The 19,847-nt window shown below is 44.6% G+C and overlaps 1 protein-coding gene across 3 annotated transcripts in view; it reads right to left on the reverse strand.

The window, feature by feature from the left end:
* Nucleotides 1–382: 382 nt before the first annotated feature.
* The window catches only part of NLRC5 (NLR family CARD domain containing 5), a 264,118-nt gene continuing 244,653 nt past the window's right edge, over nucleotides 383–19,847 (reverse strand). For all 3 annotated transcript variants that reach the window (XM_073605527.1, XM_073605525.1, XM_073605526.1), the window contains exons 43-47: nucleotides 18,858–18,941; nucleotides 15,590–15,673; nucleotides 12,537–12,620; nucleotides 7,191–7,274; nucleotides 383–3,490 (exon numbers count right to left, since the gene is read on the reverse strand). In XM_073605527.1, coding sequence (XP_073461628.1) covers nucleotides 3,412–3,490; nucleotides 7,191–7,274; nucleotides 12,537–12,620; nucleotides 15,590–15,673; nucleotides 18,858–18,941 — 415 coding nt within the window. In that variant the 3' untranslated portion in view covers nucleotides 383–3,411. The remainder of the gene's footprint in view (nucleotides 3,491–7,190; nucleotides 7,275–12,536; nucleotides 12,621–15,589; nucleotides 15,674–18,857; nucleotides 18,942–19,847) is intronic.

Below are 19,847 nucleotides of genomic sequence, written 5' to 3' on the forward strand. Positions count from 1 at the left end.
CATCAGTGCAGCATATCAGACAGTGCAACATATCAGTGTCCATTAGTGCAGCATATCAGTGCCCATCAGTGCAACATATCAGTGTCCATCAGTGCAACATATCAGTGCAGCATATCAGTGCCCATCAGTGCCACCTATCAGTGCCCATTAGTGCAGCCTCATCAGTGCCAATCAGTGCCCTTCAGTGCAGCCTCATTAGTGCCCATCAGTGCAGCCTCATCAGTGCACTTCTGTGAAGAAGAAAAATTACTTATTTGCAAAATTGTACAGAAAGGAAGAAAAACGTTTTTTTCCCCCAATTTTTTTTTAATTTGTATAGCAAAAAATAAAAAACCCAGTGGTGATTAAATACCACCAAAAGAAAGCTCTATCTATGGGTACAGTGTTTCATGACTGTGCAGATGTCATTTAAAGTGCGACAGCTCTGAAAGCTGAAAATTGCTTGGACAGAAAAGGGGTGAAAGTGCCTTGAATTGAAGTGGTTAAACTGAGAATCCTTTATACACACATTTGGAAAATGAAGCTGTCTCAGGGCTATATAACATAACAAAATGGCCAACATCACTTTTTATGTTTTTCATATTCATTTTTTTTATTATTATTATTTTTTTTTACAAGGAGCAATATCAGTAGACCATGCACACATTCATTGTTCAGTACAATTCGTTGAATACAAAAATAAATCCTATTACTCTTAAAATGCAATTTGCACATCACAGAGAACATCTGAAAGTTCTAAAAAATATGTACAGAAAAAATTTACAACTGTTTTTAACAGTTTATTTTACATTGCTATGCAATACACAGTAGAAAAAGCTTTGATTTCCCAAATGCATTTCAGAAATGACATCTGTGCTTCTGTGATTAGTTTAAAGGTGCCTTTTTTTTCTTTGGTGGTTCATTAAGAATAAACAAGATCATTTTCTTTTGTGGGGGATCACTTTTATGCTACAGTGCTTTCACATGTAATCATGTGATGCTCATTTAGATAAAACTGATGCAAGCGTAGCCCAAATTCTTTCCTAAATAAATCCATTAAGCCATACCCAGACCAGGGGCTGTACACACAAGTAGATTTGCAAACAGCTTTGAATCTGAGAGCCTTCCTAAAGGAAGCATTCAATTTTTACTCAGTCAAGCAGGTGTTACCATTACAAAGTTGTTGGCAGATCTAAAAAAGATTGTATAGCCGTACCGTAACCTGTATGGGCAGCTTTAGAGACAGAGCAACATGCAGCATGTTTCTTCAACCCTTCTCTGTTTTCCAACAAACCCAACAGCAGTCAAACACAGGGATCTACAATGTTATTGGGTCTTACATTTTTATTCTAAAAATTGTTATCTTTGCAAATAAAATTTACACTCAAATAATACTAAATATGTCCATCATTAGTCCTGATGAAGGAAACATAGATCCCCAACACGTGTTGGTTCTCCTTGACCTTTCAATTAATATTTCATAGCATTTTTCAGAGAAAATACTTTCCGAGCATTTTTTAGCCACAGGCACTGCCCCTCCCGACTGAGATAAGTGTTCACATTTTTTTTTTCAAGTATATATCTGTCACTGCATCTACAATTAATGTTCTCAAGACTGACTGCCGCCCTATTATTTATACGATGTGACAAAGTAAATATCTGTGTGCACAAATCCTTAGTTGGGTAGGTCTTAGAAAGAACAAATGTTTTTTGATTGATGTCACTGGATTTGCAAACGAGATACCCCAGAAATTAGGCTTAAACGTGGGTAAAGTCCATAAAATCTCAGGCCTAGGGAAGTGAAGCTTTGGGGAAGAATAGAGTTTATTAAAGGCATTCTTGATAGAAGGGCAGATGGCCTAGATCAAAAACTACCATCTGTGTTCTCAAGTGCTAGTCTAGACCAACGTATATATGAGCCTTTGGTCTTCCATGTTGTACAAGTCTTTCTTGATGTATTGAGAATATATTGATTTATTTATTCCATAAGCCATATGTTTTCTAGTCTTAATGAGAAAGCAACTTTTCAATTTACAGCCTCTTAGCAATGCAGGTGTCAGAGAAGACAAAATGTGCCCAGGCGTATAGTTTTGCACAAATGCAGAATGCCCATTAACCGTGCACATTCATGTGCGCATGCCTGCGCATGCCGTCACGCACACTCACCCACCGTTAGACTGGCGCCAAAAAGGATACTTAGACAGCACCTAGACTCCAGGACTTTGCCTTATGGTCTATAACGTTCTTGCATACCTGCTACCTTATCTGATTCCCTGTTGCGGACCCGATCTGCTCTGACCACACTTGAACTCCACCTCTACCGACCCCTGGCTTGTCTTTGGGCCATGTCTCTGCTTGCTCCCTCTGCCTACCTGCCTGACCGTTGCTGACTTTTGCCTGAACTCTGACCTTCCTTCTTCCTGATCTGCCTGCTAGTTTGTGACCTGGCTTGCCTGACCCGGCTATTCGCTCCTGACAGTGACTATCATCTGTACTCAGCCATCTGCAACCTGACAAAAGCCTGTTGTCCTACTGCCAGTGACCTGCCAGCCTGCTGTTCCTGCAGTCCTGCATCCACAGCTGAGCCTGCATCCTGGTGCACATGGACAACTCTCCTGCATCTGTTATCACAGAACTGTCAGGGACTCATACCACACTGGGCTCTCGTGCCTCCTGCTACTTCACCAGGGATACTGAGCAGGAGGTGTAAGAGAACGCCTACCTCTACACATCTGGCTTCATCACCAGGTACGTGACAGCAGGTGACAAGTACAGTGAAAGAAGAGATAACAGCAGGCTTTTTGTCAAATCAGGGGCAGTGTGCAACCTTACTTGCCTGCATTCAGACAACTCGGAACTGGTGGTTTCATATATCAGGCATTTACTTGCCATGTCAGGCACTAAGGACAGTTGCCATTTGTAGTATCCCCATACACGGTTGTGCCATACAAAGACCCCTAATGCATGTATGTGGTGATGACAACACTTTGTGGCCAAACCATCAACAAGATGCCAAGGGTATCAACAGAAAAGGTACCATTCTTAATAGGCGCAGTTTAACACTTCAGACAAAACCACAAACATAGCAAAGAACAATTGTATATGACCAGTGTATATTCATGGTCACAAAATAGCTGCCAGTGTTTCCTCAAATACATAAATACACAATGTTAGTGCAATTTTTGACACACACAACCAAGAATAACAGTATAATGTTAAAAAAAATAGCCACATAGGCAATAAAGTGCAAAAGGCATTCTAAAGCAAGGTACTGAGCTGGTGTTACAAAAAAGTAGTCTTGCAGTCCCCCTCTGGCAAATGTTAGAGTTGCCGGGGTGTCAATCAGGGCTCAAAAGAGAATACGAAAATGTAGTTTATTGCTTTGTTTTTCATCAGAACTGTAGACTGAAGAAAAGTCTTTATATATAGTACTCAGAAAGAGAAGTTTAATCTGGGATCTTGTTTCTGCAGCTTCTCTTTTGTCAATCTGGAGACTGGATTGCCCCATAATCTGGAAAATAAGTAAAATAATGATATAATAGTTAACATAAGTGTTGTGCAAGGTTGAAGCATTGACAATGGCCCAAAATATATCATTTCAATGGTATTCAGTAAGATAACAACTACATATACAAATTAAATACATATAAGGGACATATTTTAGATACCAAAAGATTTGTATTTCTATCCATCCAGTTTTACACATCCTTACCACACAGCAAAGCCAGTTATGGCCACCACTTAGGCCGGCCATACATGGTTCGAATCTCAGCCGGTTCAGCAGGAAGGTAAGGGGGTAGCAACACAAAAATGACACCAATCTGAACTACGATATCTGGATAACAGGTAACTGGTAACCTCAAGGATGAATACTGACACATACGGTGATATAAAAACTCTTCCAATAATGCAGTGACTAGTTTGAAAGTGCAAAGTGACAGTAAACAATATGTTGCAAAGTACTAGAATAAATAATAATAATAATAGTCCTCTTCCATGAATGGAGCAAGTGCAAAGTGCAAATAGATTGTGCAAAAATGTATACGTTTCTTCTTCTGTGCAAAAACCACAAGGTGCAAAGTGCAGGAATAAGGATTTCCTCTTCGTCCAAAGATACACTAATAGCAATTGCCTCTTACCGCAACCGTATCTGTGTAAAAAAATGGGGATCTGTGTTCACTTTGCTGGCTTCTTCATACCATACTCCTAGGCCAGTAGCGTAAGTCTGTTATTGTAAGTGGTCTTTTTCTCCCAATACATGTGTATGCAGTATAGGAAAGAAGAAAGGGGAGGATTCCGGATAGTGTAGTATATCAACCAAATAACTTTTATTTGTTAAAACAACTCATATGCGAACGTCAGTTCTGGTGCCTGTCCGTCCCTACGTGTGTCATCACGGTCACGTGACTTCATCAGGGACCGTGACGACACGCATAGGGACGGACAGGCACCGGAACTGATGTTCGCATACGAGCACGCTGCTCGTGCAGTTTTGTTTACATACTAGTAACGAAATGTGAGTACGTTCACCATTGTTTTAACAAGTAAAAGTTATTTGGTTGATATACTACACTATCCGGAATCCTCCCCTTTCTTCTTTCCTATGCATACACATCTATTGGGAGAAAAAGACCACTTACAATAACAGACTAATGCCGTGTACACACGAGCGGACTTTCCGGCAGACTTGGTCCGGCGGACCGGACTCCATTGGACAATTCGATCGTGTGTGGGCTCCAGCGGACTTTTTTTTCCCAAAAGTCAGATGGACCTAGAAATAAAACATGTTTCAAATCTTTCCGACAGACTCGAGTCCGGTCGAAAAATCCGCTCGTCTGTATGCTAGTCCGATGGACTAAAACCGACGCTAGGGCAGCTATTGGCTACTGGCTATCAACTTCCTTATTTTAGTCCGGTCGTACGTCATCACATACAAATCCGTCGGACTTTGGTGTGATCGTGTGCGTCCAAGTCCGTTCGTTTGAAAGTCCGGCGGACTTACGCTGCAAAGTCCGTCGGAAAGACTGTCGGACCTAATCCGTTGAAAAGTCCGCTCGTGTGTACGAGGCCTTACGCTACTGGCCTAGGAGTATGGTATGAAGAAGCCAGCAAAGTAAACACAGATCCCCATTTTTTTACACACATGCGGTTGCCTCATAACCGCAAGGTAAGAGGCCATTGCTATTAGTGTGTCATTGCACGAAGAGGAAATCCTTATTCCTGCACTTTGCACCTTGTGTTTTTTGCACAGGGGAAGAAACGTATTAATTTTTGCACAATCTATTTGCACTTCATGGAATTCATGCACTATTCATGGAAGAGGACTATTACTATTATTATTTATTCTAGTACTTTGCAACATATTGTTTACTGTCACTTTGCACTTTCAAACTAGTCACTGCATTATTGGAAGAGTTTTTATATCACCGTATGTGTCAGTATTCATCCTTGTGATTGTCATTGACTTTGCACATATACCTTTAGCACTTTTGCACATATACCTTTAGCAGTACTGCAGTGTTTTTAATATTCTATGAAACTTTAGTTATTTAATTTTTAACAGCGCAGCACCAGCTATCTCTTTTTATATTCTTGTGTATGGGTATGGATTGACCCACATTCGGTGTTTGCAACAGTTTTAGTATTTGTATTCACATAATAGCGCAGGAATATATTTACTTTTTATAACTGGTAACCTTGGCACACCCAGAATCCAGGTGCTCCAGGGCTCAGGATGTCCTTCTTACAGCCAAATAGACAAACTTGAGAAAAACTGAAGGAAGAGCCGGCACTACTAGATATAACATCTGTGATCTTTATTTTATCATGACAAGTATAAAAAAGGACAAGCAGACGCGTTTCGGCACAAGCCTTGTTCACAGCTGTGAACAAGGCTTGTGCCGAAACGCTTCTGATTGTCCTTTTTATACTTGTCATGATACAATAAAGATCACAGATGTTATTTCCAGCAGTGCCGGCTCTTCCTTCAGTTTTTATCAAGTTTACAGTGTAAGGAGGAAAAAAGTTGTCGCAGCCTTGGATGTGGCCATGTTGTTGGTTAGTAGTGGGCGGACTAACAATGTCCACTCATGATATCAAGTACTGTAGTGTATACGCTGCCGGTGTTCTGTGAAAACAACCAACTCGTCGAAATGTCCAGTTATTGCTGCTGGAGAGTCACCAGAAGTGACGAGGTTGGAGATTTTGGCGAATCTGAGTTTTCGGCAGAACACCGGCCTTACAGTTAAGGACAGTGGTTTCCTCTCTTCACCCACGGTCTGCTGATTAGATAGTAAAAAGAGAATCAAACTGATGAGGTCATCCTTCTGCTCACTCTTCCTTGTTAACACACTTGCAATCAGCAACCCTTGCCTGGTTCCCAAATCTGCTGCTAAGTGCTAGGATTCCAAGAGACTGATACTGTCATAAATCTGCAGTAATGTTTCATGCCCTGTCTGTTTGCTTACTTCTCTGGTCTGCGTATCAGCTTAGGGAGCGTGCTCTCACACCTGCATGTTTAAGTAATCTTCTCTCAGCATGGCTCCACCACAGCCTCTAACAGAAAACACTTTTTAACTTTGAGCACTGCAAGCCAGCCTTGCCCATTCCTGTCTGCTAGTAACCCTGACCTTGGCGTGCCTTCTTGACCATCCCTGTTTGCTAGTTTCCCTGACCTTGGCTTGTTCTCCTGACTATCCTGTGCTTAACCCTGGACTGCTGCTTCCACTCTGTCCACCAGAGTCAGTCCGGGAGCATGAGCTGAGAGACCCCGGGGGCGGTGACCTGGAGTCAGCTGCAGCCAAATCCATCCTCACCACTAGAGGCTCTGGTGAATACCTGCTAGCTCTTAGACTCCATGCCCTGGGGAATCTTGCGCTCTAGCTTCCTGCTTGGTCTGTGTCAGTGTTCAGGTGGAGCTGCTTTCCTGAACCACCCAGAGCTCCATTCGCAGCAATCAGCCGAAGGGTCCACAACCTTAGGGGTGCACTCCTAACCCCAGCGGTGTGCATCCGTCACCTGGCCTCAGGTGACCAGACAGATACCAGCTAAAATTATTGAACATTAATTGCATTTAAAAAATAAATGTAATGATTTATTAATGAATATGGCATTGCATTATTTTTTTTAAATCTGCCATAGTTCAGCTTTGAATCATAACTATCTTTCCAGAACCTGCATATATCACCTGTCTTCAGAATTAGTCTACTTACCGTATAACCTTTATGTAGGGACAGATGCTTAAAGCCTGAGCCATTGCTTCTACACCTTTATCCTTGATCTTGTTTTGTTCAAGACTTAAAAAAAAAAAAGAAGATGAATAAGATATTTCAGATATATAGCTTGTTCAGCTCTCACTTTCACAACACATTTTGCTGTGGTTTCTATAAAGCATTTTCTTCTCATTTAAATTTCATGAATGTGTTGCTGTTTTAGGAGAGTGACATCATATGATGACTTATTATCTATTGACAAAGCCTTTTGGACAAAGCAAATCTATATTCCCCAACACATTTCCTACACTCTTTTGCCCCTTAAATTTTTCTCTTTCTACACCAATGATTATGGGAGAAAACGGACAGCATGACAGGGGTGTGGCTATCACCATATAGGAAGCATTGAAAAAACACCCTGGGGTCTTCCTTGCTAGGCATTGTTAACTATTTTGGAGTGCACCAAGTGGATGTAAAGGATAGCAAAGCTGGGCAGGGGAGCTACATGTTACATGTGGGGCAGCTATGAGTAAGCACTTAGTATAAGTGTGAAACGCGTCAGTTGTTGTCCTGTACTTTTTCGCTGTGGTGTCCTGTGTATTTCATAATCCAGCATCTTCAATAAAGACACTTGAAATTTCTCCCGGTGTGCGGCTGTCCAGAACGTTTTCGTACACCTCCTGCCTACACGCGGGGCATTACTCTGCAAATTTCCTGCATTTGGTCATCTGTCTGATCTGATGTCAAATAGCAAAGCACATGTGAAAAAGCTGCCCTAATCTTAGTCTGTAGGTTCACTGTATATCCCTGCCATCCAGTACATACACTTAACACCCTCTTCATTATGGGAGTTTCAAATGCAACAGTTTAGGCACTGACTAGGCTTCCTTTGCACAGTGTAGGCAGCAACTATGGCAGTTTATGACTTGTAGTATTGGATCTTTGGTTTGAATTCTGACCAGGACACTGTCTGCATGCATTTTGCATGTTCCCCCTATATACACACGTAGGTTTACTCCCATACTCCAAAGACTTACTGGTAGGTTAAGTGGCTATTGACCATATTGACCCTAGAAAGTTTTACATGGCTAAAGATCCCAACAGCAACTTTGATAACACTGTGCTGAGAGGATAATGTAGCTCTGGTGTGCATTTTAGGCATGGAGCCAATGAAAAAGTAAGGTTCCAAGCAGTGGCGGCAAACTAACGGGAAGGCAGCGATTGCCGCAAGCACCCTCCCCCCCACGCTGGAGGCGGACGGCGGATCAATGACCCCCCCCCTGGGCGTTAGACGGATCCGATGCCACCCCCTGCAGGAGCCTAACCTTAACATAGGAGGCAGGGGGAATGAAGAGCCAGACCACTGGGAAGCTGTAGGTGGATAGCGCTGCAGTCAAGAAACCTCCTTACGGGATTATATCTACTGACAGCATACATCCCAGTGCTCACTCAAAGATAAGAGTTCAAATATGTAAAAAAAAAATGATCCATGAGCACTGATGGCAAACTGTTTCTTTGTAGCAATATCAAACGCTAAAAACAAGTAGGGCTCACTCACATTAGTGTGGTGACTGGGGTTTTTCTGCATTGGTATAAATACCAGTCACCAGAAAAAGAAATAAAGGTTCACAGTGGTGCCATCCAGTGCGCTGTGATATATTACAGCATGCCTGCATTTTAGCGCCTATGGGCTGCATTGTAGTGAGAACAGGGCACATGGTGGTGACTGGTATTTTAGATAACCGGAAACAAACCCTCCTGCGCACGAGTGGACTACTAGACAGTCTGTATATCATGATGGTGCATGTCACTGGCCTTGCTGCCCTCAAGGATAGGGGTATCCTAACAATAAACGAGAAAAAGAAAGAAAGGGCGCACCAGCCTAGTGCATTATCCTTTGGATGGATTTTATTGAAAATAAATATAAAAGAAAACTACTCACAAACGTAGTTGAATGGCTCGCAATGTAAACAGTTTCCACAGGTAGCAACAAAAAGTCAGAACCAAATGCACTCCAAATGGTCACAGAGGAAATTACAAAGGCCACTGCCGGTTGACGCGTTTCGAAGGATCACCTTCTTCCTCAGAGGCTCTGAGGAAGAAGGTGATCCCTGATATCTCACCATAGCCCCCTCACCCAACAGTGTTGTAAAAAAAGTTGTAAAAAAAATATTTAAAAAGAAAAGTGTAAAACATACTTTTTAAAAATTGTAAAAGAAATTGTTTTTTAAATTGTAAAAAAAAAAAAAAAAATTATAAAAATTGTAAAAAATTATTTAAAAAAAATCAAGGGCTAATTCACACTGGTTCTCTGGCCCATACAGTGTGAACCAGCTGTTTGAGCGGCGGAAGCCATCTGTTACTTGCGCTGTAAGGTAGGCTGCACAGGGCCTCATGATTTCTAACAGCAGCCCTGGCTATTGAGTTCTGTAAACAGCTGACTTTTTTTTACAACAGAAAGTTAGGAGAGAGAATGATAATGTGATAATGAACGAAGAGTTTTACCTGATAGGTCCCTGTGAAAAATCTTAAATATATACAGAATATGCAATATTTCTTATTTACCAAACAAAATAAAACAATTTTTTAAAATATTTTTTAGTCCTAACCGTATAAAAACAAAGAAAATATATACAAATCACAATACATACTCTTTACATGACTGCAACTTAGGATAGCATTACGACAAGATTTAAAAAACAATGAATACCATAATTCAAAATAAATCAGTTTATTATAACACCTTGTTTTATATACACATTATGGTATGTTTAAAGCATCTTACACTATAAGGCCAAAGTGTTGTGGACAAATGACCAATACATTTGCATGAGGTTGTTAGACATCCCATTCCAAAACCATGGGCATTAATATAAAGTTGCCTCTTCCCCTCAACCTTCTGGAAAGGCTTTTCATAGAATTGTTAACCACTTAAGACCCGGACCATTTTGCTGGCCAAAGACCAGAGCACTTTTTGCGATTCGGCACTGCGTGTGTTTAACTGACAATTGCGCGGTCGTGCGACCTGGCTCCCAAACAAAATTGACGTCCTTTTTTTCCCACAAATAGAGCTTTCTTTTGGTGGTATTTGATCGCCTCTGCGGTTTTTATTTTTTGCGCTATAAACAAAAATAGAGCGACAATTTTGAAAAAAATGCATTATTTTTTACATTTTGCTATAATAAATATTCCCCAAAAATGTATAAAAAAACATTTTTTTTCCTCAGTTTAGGCCGATACATATTCTTCTACATATTTTTGGAAAAAAAAAAATCGCAATAAGTGATTATTGATTGGTTTGTGCAAAAGTTCTAGCGTTTATAAAATAGGGGACAGTTTTATGGCGTTTTTATTAATAGTTTTTTTTTTTTACTATTAATGGCGGTGATCAGCGATTTTTATTGTGACTGCGACACATCGGACAATTTTGACACATTTTTGGGACCATTGTCATTTATACAGCAATCAGTGCTATACAAATGCACTGATTCCTGTGTAAATGACACTGGCAGTGAAGGGGTTAACCACTAGGTGGCAGTGTAGGGGTTAAGTGTGTCCTGGGGGCGTGTTTCTAACTATGGGGGGGGGGGTGGCTGTGTGTGACACGTCACTGATCTCTGCTCCAATCACACAGTGCAGAGATCCAGTGACACTGTCACTACGCAGAACAGGGAGATGCTTGTTTACATTAGCATCCCCCCGTTCTTCCTCCCCGTGAGACGATCGTGGGTATCCCCACGGCGATCGAGTCTGCGCGACCCGCGATCCGACTCATGGAGGTCCCGGCCGGCACGCGTGCGTGCCGCCGGCGGCACGCACGCGATGGCACGGCAGCAAATTTAAAGGGATGTACCTGTACACCCATTTGCCTGTCCGTGCCATTCTGCCAACGTACATCGGCGTGTGCCGGTCGGGAAGTGGTTAATGTGATTGTAAAGTTTTGGGTTTTTTTTAGTTAATAATAACAAACGTGTCAGACTTACCTGCTCTGTGCAGTGGATTTGCCCAGAGTAACCCCGATCCTACTCTTCTTGGGTCCCACGCTGACTCTGGTGGCTGCTCCCTCCTGTTGAGTGCCCCCACAGCAAGCAGCTTTCTATGGGGGCACCCGAGCTGGGCCACAGCTTCCTGTGTCCATTGAGATACGGAGCCACGGCCCGGCGCTGCCCCCTTTCTCTCCTTATTTGCTGTCTGACTTTGATTTACAGCATTGGGAGCCAATGGCACCGCACTGCTGTCTTAGCCAATGAGGAGGGGAGTCCCGGGCAGCCAAGACAATCCTGCAACATGCTGGATCTAGATGGGGCAAAGGTAAGTATGAGGGGGGCTGCTGCACACAGAAGGCTTTTTTACCCTAATGCATAGAATGCATTAAGATAAAAAACATTCTGCCTTTACAACCCCTTTACGTACTGTATATCTGTGGGAATCTGTGCCCATGTAGCCACAAAAGCATTTTTGAGGCAAGGCACTAATGCTGTATGAGGAGATCTGGCTCACAAATGGTGTTCCAGTTCATAGAAAAAATGTTCAGTACGGTTGAGGTCAGGGCTCTGTGCAGGCCACTCAAGGTCCTCCACACCAAACCCATCAGACTACATCTCTATGGACCTGGCTGTGTGACCAGGCATACAGTCTTGCTAGAACGCAAAAGGTTCTCCCCTAAAACTGTGTGCGCAAGGTTAGAAGTACACAAATGTATCTTTTGCTGTAACACGCTACAGGCATCATGCCTCATTCCATCACATATCCCAAAAACAAGAGGATTATTCTTCATTGTAGGAAAGGAGGCAGAGCCATGCAAATTATTAATTTACGCTGCAATGGTTAAATGCACATCCCTAAACACTGGTATATATTGCAAATAAAGCCTAATACCCTGTGTCCCCCAAAACAAGACCTAGCGTGATTGTCATTGATGGCTGCAATATAAGCCCTACCCCCCAAATAAGCCCTACCCTGTTTCCCCGAAAATAAGCCCTACCCTGAAAATAAGACCTACAAGGACTTTAACTAGGGCTTATTTGGGGGGTAGGTCTTATATTGCAGCCATCACCGACAATCACGCTAGGTCTTATTTTCGGGTAAACAGGGTATTATAGAGCTATTTTTTCAAACTGCATACAGCTGTTTTAGGGTTTTTGGCCATCATCAATCAATGCAGTTTATGGAAACTATGGCTTCTATGCTGTAGCATTAACAGTATCCTTCACTGGAAACACTCAAACTCAATAATTTGAAGGGATGCCTACATACCTTTTGAGCATGTAGTAGGCCAAATCTAGCAAATCTAATCTAGTCACAAGTACAACAAAAAAGACATAAACTTATAAATGTGACACTTACTCCAATATCTTCAGGTTTCCCATTTGTTTAAATACATTAGCAAGCGCACAGGAGCCTTCATCACTAATACTGTTCCACGACAATCTAAACAAATATATATATTTACATTATTAGTAATTTAAGAAGTACTATATATATATGTATAAGCCCTACAGACTGACACTTTAAGCAGAGTCCCACTCAAAAGTGGAATTTCTGCTTATTTGCTTCCTCCCCTCCTCCAGTGCCACATTTGGTAACATTCAGGGGGGAAACTGGAAACTGTTTTTGACTTCCACTTTTGGAGATGGCACAGCGGCGCTGTCCCTCAATAGTTCGGCCACCCTCCTCCTTCAATTAGAAAGCGCAGTGTGCTTCATAACATGCGCAGTAAGGAACCAGCTGTCAAGCCGAAAGGCTGCACTGCCGGGTTCCCTTACCAGGAATGGCGGCAGCAGCACCGGACAGCCGATCCAGAAATTGGATGGGGTGCCGACATCGCGGGCTCCCTGGACAGGTAAGTGTCCTAATATTAAAAGTCAGCAGCTAGAGTATTTGTAGCTGGTGACTTTTAATTTTTCGTGGGGGGGCCAGAACACCTCTTTAAAAGGGGAAATTCACTCAACCCCACACCCTCACCCCAAACAAAACTTATACCCACATGCCCAGTGATCCAGAGGTGTTCTGTACTGATCCAATTCCCACGCTGCCATCTACTCTTGTGACATCATAAGGAGGTCGGCTGTCTCTTCCGGGTTCTTGCAGCCAGCCTTCTGGTGAGGTGCATGCACTGCAGCATGTTCAGTGTGCCAGCTGCAGGTGCCAGCAAGAGACAGCAAGCACCCCAATGAATCACCATGGCGCATGTGCAGAAGAATACTCATGACCTCCTGGTATGTATGATGTAGGTATCCCAAGAGGCTGCAGTCAATAGAAACATGACTTTGGCCTAGGTCAGAGTCTAATTTGTGAGGAGTGAATTTGGCAGAACAGGTAATTAAAACAAAAATAACATTTAAAAAAACATTTTTTCTATTGAGAGAGGAAGGGTTCCAATTTAGAAGAATATAAAGAAGAATCCTCAACAATTTTTTTAAAGTTGTATTTAATCATTCAGAGAACCAAGTGCATATACTGTAGCAAATGGCCCCATTCTGATTGGTGGCCTCATTACAGGTTTAAAGCACCTCTTTATTTCAGTTATTACTGACTGTAGCTACACCCCAATCTGAAGCCTAATTTATGGGTGTGTCTGTTGGGGAAGATGCAGTCAGCACTGAGACCCTGTCCCCTTTCTAATGCCCCGTACACACGGTCGGACATTGATCGGACATTCCGACAACAAAATCCTAGGATTTTTTCCGACGGATGTTGGCTCAAACTTGTCTTGCATACACACGGTCACACAAAGTTGTCGGAAAATCCGATCGTTCTGAACGCGGTGACGTAAATTACGTATGTCGGGACTATAAACAGGGCAGTAGCCAATAGCTTTTATCTCTTTATTTATTCTGAGCATGCGTGGCACTTTGTGTGTCGGATTTGTGTACACACAATCGGAAATTCCGACAACGGATTTTGTTGTCGGAAAATTTTATAGCCTGCTCTCAAACTTTGTGTGTTGGAAAATCCGATGGAAAATGTGTGATGGAGCCCACACACGGTCGGAATTTCCGACAACAAGGTCCTATCACACATTTTCTGTCGGAAAATCCGACCGTGTGTATAAGAGTGCTATTTTACTATTATAAATTAACAAGCAGCAATACAGGGCTGTGTGTTAAAGGTACTGATTATTAGTAAACATACAGGGCACTGCCAGCCCAGACAGTGCTACTTGTTCACTCATAATAGTAAAATATCATTCAGTGCTGCGGGGCTGTGTGATCTACATGCCAGGGCTGTTATTGTTTACAATTAGCTGCAAATAAATCATTAAGGAACCTTTCACATGGGCTGTCCGATCAGGTTCGCCTGTCAGTTTTTCGATCTGACCCTCCATTCACCCCTATGGGGTGGCGGATGTCCGCCGTTATCCGATCCGATCCCGTCCATAAAATTCAGACTGATGGTGGTCCTATTTTCCATCTGTCTATCTGTCTGGTGGATCGCAGTGACGGGCGGTGGTACATTTTTTTTGGGGGAACGGCAAACAGTATGGTGGGGTTTCACCAGTGGCTCCCCCTGCTCGGCGGCGGCACCTTCCCCTGCTCTCCACGGGCATCACGCCGGCGGCTTCCGTTTCCTCCCTCCTCGGCGACCAATCGGGACTCTTCTCCTTTCGGCCAATCGGGAAACAGGTCCCAGACTCTGATTGGCCAGATTGAGGATTAGTGTTTCAATAGCGAATATTCATTCGCTGTTGTAACACCTGGGTGGGCTCGTAGAGCAATGCTCTGCGCCCGGAGCTCACCCTATTTTGAAGCCTATTAGAGCCTCTGGCTCTAATCAGGAGCTTTAAAAAAAACCTGCATCCTGAAAGGGGCCAGACGCATAAATAGGGGGTGGCAGCCGTGGATAGAGGGGGCGGCACGCCTAATGGACGGGCCGCCACTGGTGGCTCGGATTGGATATGACATCCGATCTCCCCATAGAGGAGAGTGTGACTGGGTCTGTCTCCGCTCTGCTCAGTAAGCGGAGACGGACTTGTCATCCGCCTGCTTAGCAGGGATCAGCGGTACGATCCCCCGCTGAGCAAGTGGATCCCGTAAAATGGAGACGCCCGTGTGAAAGGGGCCTTATTAATTAAAGATCCCTCAGTTCTGCGGCTGTGTGTCTATCTGTGGCTGCTTGTAAACATACACAGCTCTGCAGTGCTGAGTGATTTTTCACTATTATGAATGATCAATCTATGCTATCAGCACCATTGCCATGTATGAAACGGCCCTACAGCACTGCCTGTTCATTCACAAAGAAAAAGATAATCCGATAAGGACATGTATCTGCATGTTTTTGCCAATAAATGAGGACATTTTATTCCACTTTATAATTATCAAACTAAATAAGATACATGCATATAATATTCACCTAATCAAAACATCATTCCATAGAAACTTCTTACATAACAAACTTACATGATTTCTTCCACGCTCTTGATGCATCCAAGTGCTTTGGCCAATGGTTTGCAGACATTGTCAGATACCCCACATACTTTTAAGCTAGAGAAACACAAAAGGAATAAAGTGTAGGCCAGGACAAAATAATAAAAAATTTGCATTACATCTTTGTAATATCTGCACATTCTGGGTCTAGTATAAAATTTGGAGGGGAATTCATGCTGTTTTATTTAAACTATCCTGCCCCTTTGCTTACACAGCTGGGTATTCCCTATGGGGCCAGTGACGTTATTGGTTGTTAAGGACTTCTGCGGTGTGACGTCATGGGGCGGGGCCTAATTTGGTTATGCACTAGCGTGGCACTTGTTTATTTATATAGACAAATGAGGGCTGCCATTGCCAACTACGTTTATTTATATAGACAAATGAGGGCTGCCATTGCCAACTACCTTTTGAAGATTCTAGTTCTATAGCTAGTTCACTGACCAACTGGGTCCAGTAAGATTTGAGTCACGAACCTGGAATATGTCAGAAAAATCAGACCTTATTTGCATGCTTGTTTTAGGTAAACAACAGTGGCGGCCTGTCCATATTGTGGCGCAGGGGCACGCCCCTCCAATCCATGCACCCGGCCCCTTATCTACATGCAGGGTGCTCGACGCATGGATTCCAATGGGGTTTTTTTTTTCGTTTTTTATTTTTTATTTTATTTTTTAGACGCACATGATTAGAGCCTGAGGCTTGAAAAAATGATGGGCTCGGGGGCGCAGTCCTGAGCCCACCCAGTTGTGTGACAAGAGCAAACTAATATTCGCTATTGTCTTCCTGATTCTCCTCCCGGCCAATCAGGACCCGTCACCCGATTGGCCGGGAGGAGAAGCGATTCTATTGGTCACCGAGGAGGAGGAGGGAGGAGATGCAGCAGAAAACGCTGTGAAGGAGAAGACGCAGGGTGAAGTCGCTGCCCGCCACCTGGAGGAAGTGCTGCCCGCAACCTAGATGGGGTAAGTGCGGGGCTGGTGACCGACAGGGGGTAGGGGGTGAGGGTGGCGGTGTGTGGCCACCACTGGTAAACAACACAAAATGATAACGCAATGAGTAAACATGACAGCAAGGAAACTAGCATTTACAGAATAAGTAATAGAAATGGCAGCTTCTATGTCTCTCTCATTAAAGCTTTTCCTTAAAGAGACACTGTCACATTGCTGAAAAGTGACAGTTGTGGAGAGTTACTAAAACTGGTTCACATGGAATCTAGTGCAGCTGTGCATAGTAGCCAATCAGCTTCTAACTTTAGCTTGTTCGATTAAGCTTTGACAATAAAACCTAACCCAACTGCACCAGATTCTGTGTGCACCAGTTTTAGTAAATCTCCCTTAATGTCTCCTAGCACCCCCCTCCAGCAAAGTATATTCACTGATCCACTCACTCCTTTGCTCCCTTCTCCACTTGGTTGGAGACCTCAATTTGTTGCTGTAATAGTTCATGGCTAATGGGTATAGGGGAGCATGTGGCCTTCCATATGTGACAGTGCTCAGGCCAGAGCAGCTATTTGCTCAAACACTGCCATGTGGAGGAGGGTGGGTTAGTGGCGGTATTCACCCAACAAGTGCCAATACCAGTGGAACTTACCCAGGTTAAACTCCTGTAGTGGGAAGGCAGCATAATAAGGTGGTGCAGGGACAGGGCCGCCATCAGGGGGGTACAGCTGGTACACATGTAAGGGGCCCGAGCGTCCGAGGGGCCCGGACCACAGGTCACAAGCATGGCTATCTTTAACACGAGGCAGCTGCCGTTAGAGCACCCCGGCTGTCAGGATGCAGTGGAGGGTGGAGAAGTGGGTGCAGGTCGGGGCCCGCTGTCAGAAGCTGTGCAGTATGGGGTGAGGTCAGGTGCCAGGTCAGAGGGCCCCATGGAGGAGGATATCAGGGGGGAGGAGCCCCTCCCCACTCTTTTGTGTGTGCAGGTTGGAGGGCCCCATGGAGGAGGAGGTCGGGTGGAGGAGCCCCTCCCCTTTCTTGCAGCTGCCACCGGAGATCCTGGTGGAGATGGGACACAGGCTCAGCTACCCCTCCTGGCACTGCTGGACAGATGAGAGCTGGGAGAACTGGTGCTTCCCTAGGTGTGTGTGACACTCCCTCCCACCTGTTCCGCTGCCCCCCCTACCTGTGACACTGCCTCCCATCTGTCCCACTCCCTCCCACCTGTCCGGCTGCCCCCCTACCTATGACACTGCCTTCCACCTGTCCCGCTGCCCCCCTACCTGTGACACTGCCTCCCACCTGTCCCGCTGCCCCCCCTACCTGTAACACTGCCTCCCACCTGTTCCACTGCCTCCCACCTGTCCCACTGCCCCCTACATGTGACACTGCCTCCTACCTGTCCCACTCCCCCCCCACCTGTCCCATTGCCCTCCACCTGTGACACTGCCTCTCACCTGCCCCACCTCCCCCACCTGAGACACTGCCTCTAATCTGTGATGCTGCCCCCCCTTTTCCTGCTGCCCCCCCACCTTTCCCGCTACCCCCCACCTGTCCCACTGCCCCCCTTCCATGACACTTCCCCCTCCTGTCCTCCTTCCTGTCCCACCGACCTCCTCAAATTAAACTTCCCCCTCAAGTTCTGCTGCCCCCCTCCTGTCCCGATGCCCCCCCTTTCATCCGGCTACCCCTCCTGTCATGCTGCTCTTCTCCTGTGACACTCCCCCCTACTGTCCCACTTCCCCCTCCTAATCCACTGCCCCCCACCTGTCCCCCTGCTCCCTTCCTGTCCCACTTCTGAAGTAGGAGGAGATGGGACTGGAGGAGAAGGAGGACATGGGATGGAGGACATTTGACTGGAGGAGAAGGACATGGAATGGAGGAGATGGGATTGTAGGAGGATGAAGAAGACATGGGATAGAGAACATGGGATAGAGAAGGAGGAGGACGTGGGATCGCCAGTGGGTGGATTTGATGGGACACCCAGTGGGCGGGCCCTGGGGAATGTTGGCGGTTAGGCTCTGGCGGGCCCAGGCCTAAAGCTGTGTAAGGGGCCCCACCATATCCGATGGCTGCCCTGTGCAGGGAGTGGATCTTGCTGGGGAGCTGGTTCACCAGGAGACACTAGACTAAAAACGCTCTTGAAGAGACAGTTACTCTTTAGTAATTGTTTTTAAAGTAGTACTCTAGCTTTTCTAAAATATCCGTATTCTATTCATATCTACTCTGCAAAAAGTAAGACTATGATGTCTTGATCAGGGATGTAGTTGCAGAATGATAAGCCAATGAAAGCACAATGTACTTACTGAATTGTCCTGAGAAATGTAAAATGCTGAACTCCTTCAATAAGTTTCAGAAAGTTTGGCTGCTCAAATTTGTTTTCTGATAAGCTGCATATAGAAGCAAACACAAACAGCGGATTTAATGGAAAAGGCAACACATTCAGGTTTATTCAGTAAGAGCAAAGCACAGCAACTTGTAACAACTCATACAGGTTTATTTATTAAGGGCCCATTCACACTAGGAACTGCAGCTCAGAGCAATGTGAATTTCAGCCCCATTAATTTTGAATGGGCTGAAACAGCACCGCACAGCACCAAACGTAGAGCATATACTACCTTTTGAAACGCACGGCAACAGCATTGCATGGTACTTTTGTGATCCGGAGCGGACAAACGCAGTGTGTTTATGACCTGCATTTGAGGTGTCATTAACTTTAAACTGACCCCCGCAGCAGATCGCAAGGGCAGTGCGATTGTAATCTAGTGCAGGAAGCAGCATAGAAATGTGGCTCCAAGAGTAAGAAGGACCCATGACATTCTATGCATTAAGGTGAAAAACCTCCTGTGATGCAGCTGCCCCCCAGAGCCCCCCTTTTACTTACCTGAACCCGGTCTTTCCCACGACGGGGATGAGCACACCAGCTCCAGCCGGTATCTTGGGTCCTGATTGGATAGATTGAGAGCAGCACAGCCATTGGCTCCCACTGCTGTCAATCAAATCCAATGATGCTGGAGCCGGGGGGGCGGGGCCGAGTCCTGCTGTCTGTGTCAATAGACACAGCAGCAGGACACGGCAGTACGCCCGCAGGAGTGCCCCGAGGGAGAGCGGCTCTCCAACTGAGCACTCGAGAAGAGGAGGAGCCAGGAGCGCCACTGGGGGACCCCAGAAGAAGAGGATCGGGGCCACTCTGTGCAAAACCAACTGCATAGAGGAGGTAAGTATGACATTTTTGTTTTAACCACTTAAGGACTGAGCCTCTTTCTGAGATTTGGTGTTTACAAGTTAAAAACAGT

The sequence above is a fragment of the Aquarana catesbeiana genome, linkage group LG11 (genome assembly GCF_042186555.1).
Source record: "Aquarana catesbeiana isolate 2022-GZ linkage group LG11, ASM4218655v1, whole genome shotgun sequence".
Lineage (NCBI taxonomy): Eukaryota > Metazoa > Chordata > Amphibia > Anura > Ranidae > Aquarana > Aquarana catesbeiana.